At 36.0% G+C, this 6,000-nt stretch overlaps 1 protein-coding gene across 1 annotated transcript in view; it reads right to left on the minus strand.

The window, feature by feature from the left end:
- The window catches only part of LOC107429764 (disease resistance-like protein DSC1), a 62,782-nt gene extending 61,044 nt beyond the window's left edge, over positions 1-1,738 (minus strand). The window contains exon 1 of the mRNA XM_060817980.1: positions 1,438-1,738. Within this exon, the coding sequence (XP_060673963.1) occupies positions 1,438-1,738 (301 nt within the window). The remainder of the gene's footprint in view (positions 1-1,437) is intronic.
- Between the last annotated feature and the right edge of the window lie 4,262 nt (positions 1,739-6,000).

Consider the following 6,000-nt stretch of genomic DNA (forward strand, 5'->3'; position numbering starts at 1 on the left):
ATAATATTCCATGGGCATATTTTATAAAAATTGAAATCACCAACATAACCAAATATTTTCCTTGAAATATTTGAAATCAAATCGTGCCCAATTTACCATTAAAACCACACCAATTTCAAAATCCTCAAAACCATAAAATAATTTCACATGGCATAAATTTTTAAAATACACATTTTCTTAAATCCAATAAATTCACAAATAATTCCACAATAAATCCAATAAATATTTGGCACATAGAAATTAAATTCCAAATATTTAAATCACACACATATTATATTCACAAATTAAATTTCCCAAAATTAATTTGAAGGTGGGTCACTCACCTGGAGCACGCAATTAACCCACGATCCACTACGGGATCAATTCTACGACTCACCGGTGCTCCTAGAACAAATTTCACAGACAGTCAAATAAATTAATATTTTAATCGGGTAAATAATACCCGGTACCCGGGGGTAAAACACAAACGTTATCTAGAATTTATGAGTTATATACCGAATCGAAGCTCGCGTGATGAGGATCACGGATTCGGTCTTACTTTCCGGTGATCGGACCCGACGGGGTCGGAATCTCGCCGGAAAGCTTTTCGAGTTTCGGCTCCGCAATTCTCCCAAACCGTCGCGAATTGGCGGAAACGGAAGTCGGATTCGGGTTCAGGAGGTCAAACACTGCAGACTGGAGCTGGCCGGAATTTCGGGTACTCGCCGGAACAGTATTTTCCGCGGGCCGCCGCGGTCACCGGCAACCGTCGCCGGCGGCGCGTGCGTGCGGTGGCCGTTGGCTGTGAAATTTTGCAGACTTGTAGATCGTGAGGAGAGCAATCCAACGGGACCGGCGGTGAGCAATCAGAAATTGACACGTGGCGTTTCACTGTTCACCGACCCAAAAACATTAAAATAATACGGTATTCGGTAAACTTCAAACGTCCATAACTTTTTAACCGGATGTCCGTTTTGAGCGTGCCGCTAGTCTGTGAACTCGTATCGATGAGCACTTCACAACCATGCATGAGTCAAAGCTCAATTCCCCGTAAACAAAAAGTCAACTCCGATACCCCTGGACAATTTGGACTGCAACTTGTTTCGCCCATAACTTTCAAACCGTAGCTCCGTTTTTGACGTGCTACTAGTCTACGAACTCGTGGCATTGTGCACTTCGCCACGGTACCCTAGTCAACTCAAAATTCTCACCGAGTCAAAAAGTCAACTTTTGACCCCTTCGGTCAACGGTCAACGGTCAACCTCGGTCAACGTGCACGGATTCCGGTGCGATTTGGGACGGGGTGTTACAAAGCAGCCCTCCATAGTTTCACGTTCTCCATTCTATCCTCAAAATGTTTCTCAAATTCTTTAAACGCAACTCCATAGCCACCCTCCTGTTTCTGTACAGCCGATGGATCTGAACCATATAAGATGGGCATAACAGTACCCTACTCACTTCTTTTCTTGCATTCAAGTATCTCCGCAAGCTCATCCAAACACCATGTGGATGAAGTAAAGTTTTCCGAGAAAATGATTACCCAAATCTTGGATTCACGGATTGCTTTCCTAAGCGTTGGTGAAATTTGATCCCCTCTCTCAAGTTGATGATCATCCATGAAAGTTGAGATATGCTTTGCAGATAAAGCAGCATAAAGATAGCTAGCAAATTGATTGCGGGTGTCTTCACCTCTGAAACTCAAGAACACATCGTACATTTCTTGAATTGAGATTGCTGAAGAAAGAGAAGAAGAAGCCATGTTTAGGTAGATACAAATATCAATTTGGAGCAGACTTCATAAACTAGATCCAAGAAAATGTTTAAACTCTCTCTCCTTGGCGAACTATGAGTTGTTGACGAAAAAGACTAGGAGTCAAGTTACAACAATAAGTTAGCGGTCAATGACCTCTTTGTTGTAATTATCTTTTACAACACAACTATGCTTACAGGGGCTCATGAATTTTGCCCAATACCCCCATAGGACCAAGCTTCATGAATTTTGCCCCCTTAATTCATTTCTTTTTTGATCAGCCCCTTCAATCTTTTAAAATCCCAAAATACCCTTATGTTTTTTTTTTTATATGTTTTTTTCTTTCCTTTCTTCGACTTTTCCCCTCTATCTCTTTATCCATAACCCGACCTTAGGAGCCCTCTGTTTCCTTTCATGAATCGGCCGGATTGTAAGCGTGGAGACTGTGCATTTTGAAGGAGATGGTGAAGAGGCAACTCAGAGAGAAAACTGCAGGATTTTAGAGAGCCCTAGGAGTAGAAGCAGAAGCAACAGGTAGGCAACAACTCTAATTTTGATTTTCTTTTAGTGGTTTTGGGAATTTTTTTTTTTTGGGAGAAATTGTGAAAGTTGTGTTCTGTTTTTTTTTTTTTTTTTTTTTTTAATAACGGTGGTGGTAGGCATTTCTTGCTGAGAGATATGTATGATGATATGATGTTGAATGGAGTACAGCCAACTAGGGATACATTCCATTCTGTCATCAGTTAGTGGAAAGGTGCTTTCATGTTTGTTATCATGGACTTTCATTCTTTCTGGAATTTTCTGTTTGCTTGATTTTGTTTTGTTGCAGGTGGATAAGCAAAATGCTCATTTCTTTGGTGTTACGATCAACGAGCAACAAGCCGAGTGTGGTATTGTAGTAAGAGTTACTTCAAATGCACAAAGCAAATTTAAGGTATGTATATTTCATATTTTTGCATTTAAATTGTTTATATACCATGTTTGATGACTATGAACTCTCTCTCTCTCTCTCTCTCCCTGCATCTGCATTTTCTTTTGTGTTGCTGATGTGACATTAAATTTATAATCTAATTGCTTTATTTTCCAGTTACTTTATTTCGAGCAAGATGTGAATGGCGGTTATGGTTTGGTCCTACAGGTACCATATCTTCTTTCCTATTGTGTCTCCAATCCATTTTCCATTTTATAGTGCATATGATTTTTGCATTCTGAAAGCTGTCATGGTTGTTTAAAAAATTTGAAGCATAGATGGAGTCAACAGTGCCAATGATCATATACAATTGGTAGAAATGTTTTGTAATACTCTTGTCATGTTAAACTTTCTGCTGTTATATCCTTCAATTTCTAAGTACTATGCGTCTTTAATTTATTTTCAAAGCATAAAATTGTGGCTGTGAAATTGTGATTTTGAATATCACACATGGGTAGAACTTAAAATTAGTAACCTACCTGTGAATGTGACAATGATGCTCAACTTCTCTTTTCAAGTGAATGTCATTGCATTGTTTCAAGTGGTCAAGTGGTATTGGTGTGGCATTTCAATGTATTTCTGTTCAGTCCTCTGACCTCATTCCCAAGGGCTTTCTTACTTGCAATTTGACTACAATCCTTTAAACAATTGACTTATATAATTGTACTATGATTTTATGTAGCATGCTTCTTTTTATTTTACTTTGGTTCAGCAAATCTTTACCTTTAGTCAATAATTTTGTCATATGGAAATGCTTTTTTTCCCCCCACCCCTCATCAAGCCATCTAAATTTCAATATATATCATTGACACACAAAAATCATGACAGTCAATTGCCTATTTAATTAAAATTCATTTAGCAGAATCTCTTCCTATGCACATGCATTTGACATTAGTGTGGTCTCTTTACAGATGGATAATTGATCCTCCTCTGGAGGTCACTGTACCATCAAAACGCACACCATGGCCTGATGCCCCTCCTGAACTCCCTACCAATGAAAATGTAGTGTTGGACATCCAAGAGCATGCTGTAAAGCATCCTACAAAGACCCGCACATCTAGATCAAAGAGACGAAGCAAGAGAAAGCATGACACAAGAACGGTGGACACACAGGTTGCTTCAAATCATTCTGAACAAATTTGAAAATCTTAGCACGAAGACGGCTAGAAATGCATGCTGCTGTGTGAATTTTAGGCATCATTCTTCAGCATCATAAAAAAATTTGAATTGCAAAGGCTTATTAGCACAGAGGCAGATGGCCTAACCTGGTATATGTGAAAAGAATCCTTCACGCTGGGCCAGTTGATAACAGGCATTGGAGTTTGAATTTTCACTTAATTTTTCACAAATTTTTTCTTTCTTTTATATATTTTTGTTTGGGATATCAGGATTCTGGTTCAGCATGAGGTATGCCAGCAAAGTCTTGCCGTGTCTGCTACCTTGTAGGACTTTGTATCCAATATGTTTCGAATCTTATACATAATCTTGGAACATAGGAATTATAGAGTTGTGTTCAACTGGATTTTCGTAGAAAAAAAGATACCAAAATGTAATAAAAAAAAAAGAAAAAAAAAAAAAGGAAACTTCCATATTTGTGAAAGGATCCAATTTCTTCCATATTCAGATTTTGTTTTTAGTTTTTGTACTTGATTCTCGTGTCAATGTGATGTGTAAGGATCCAATTTCATTATTAAATTATCCATATTATTTGATATATGGAGAAGCAATAAATAAGAAGGATGATAATTTAAATGGATGGTATCAATCACTTTTACATGAATGGCTCCATGGTAGTATGTCCAAATGAGACTTGTTAGGAGGGAATTAATTGTCTGGCTTTTGTAAACTATTTAAATACATGGATACCTATGAAAGTGTAAAGTAAAAATAACAGCTTTCTCATTGACTGTCTCGAATACAGGTGATAATATTAAAACAACTTTTTTGACCATCCCTCATTTCTATCTACCCCATTAACTTCTGTCCTGCTACCACATTAAATGTATACTGTGTCTTCCTCTCTCTTTCTCTTTTGTTGGTTGGGTACCTTTCAGCCTTCTTTCTTTGCATTGACGAACATTGCAGAAAATCCCAAAATCTCTTCAGTTCAGTTCACTCTCCCTGCATCATCTGAAAATATTCATTGTGGAGCCCATACATCCTTATATATATCCATAATTTGGCTTTATGCTACTTCTTTACATAATTTTTTTTATCATTTATAATAAATTTTTTCCATCTTAATGTTTTGAAATCATGAACTCCCAATAGTAAACATAAATGGCTTAATAAGTAAGCCAAAAAATAAATACAATATACTTCATATTAATTTTGTTAATTGATTTTACGAAAAAAATTTCCTAAAATATATTTTACGTATAGGTGATAGATAAAGTCAAAATCAAATAATGACTTAGCCTTATCACAATACTAGTAGTGAGGAAAAAGTATGAATTGGTACGAACAAAGGAGGCGTTATAAACTATGAACAAAAAATTAAATATAATATTATAAAAATGAATCAAAAATGTTTTGTTTGAATTCACAGAAAGATGATATCGAGGTCAAATTTAGAGCATTAGACCTTTCAATGGATCGATTTAATTAATAAATATATATATATATATATATTTATATATTAGCCTAAGAATAAGAATTTAATTAGTCAATATTGTATTAAAAAAATAACATTTACATGGTCAGAAAGGGAAAACATTGACCAACTACAAAACTCGTTTGTCTTCTCTATCCAGCAGCTAGTACCTTCTATCAGATTTCACAGGGTGTGTTATAAATATAAATATGTGTACATATATGGCAACATTTTTCCCTTAATCAGCATTTGTACTCATTTACATAAAATGCATTCCTATTTTATCTTTACTCATTTACTGAAAATGCATTTGTATTTGTATTTAAAATGCTATTCCAGTAGGCGTTAATAACATAATTGTTTGGCCTATTTTATGTACTCATTTACTAAAAATGTATTTGTATTTTTCACTACTTTTGCTTCAGGATTATAGTTAAACCTTCCAGCAAAGATTCTACGATTGCAGAAGTAGATACTTAGTATGTTTTGAATTGGTAAACTCTTTGTGCTCAATGTCACAAATTTCAGTTTTACTGTTCTACGATGGAACATGGAGTGTATGTTCTGAAGGTAACTGGAGATACCAACGTCAAAGAACGAAGATTATACGTATCAAAAGGAATTGTACGTTGGTCGAACTTGAAGATGTTGTCTACAACGCTCTCAACTTAGATTCTACACAACATCAATTAATCTTCAAGTTCATAT

Source organism: Ziziphus jujuba, chromosome 6 (genome assembly GCF_031755915.1).
Source record: "Ziziphus jujuba cultivar Dongzao chromosome 6, ASM3175591v1".
Classification (NCBI taxonomy): Eukaryota; Viridiplantae; Streptophyta; class Magnoliopsida; order Rosales; family Rhamnaceae; genus Ziziphus; species Ziziphus jujuba.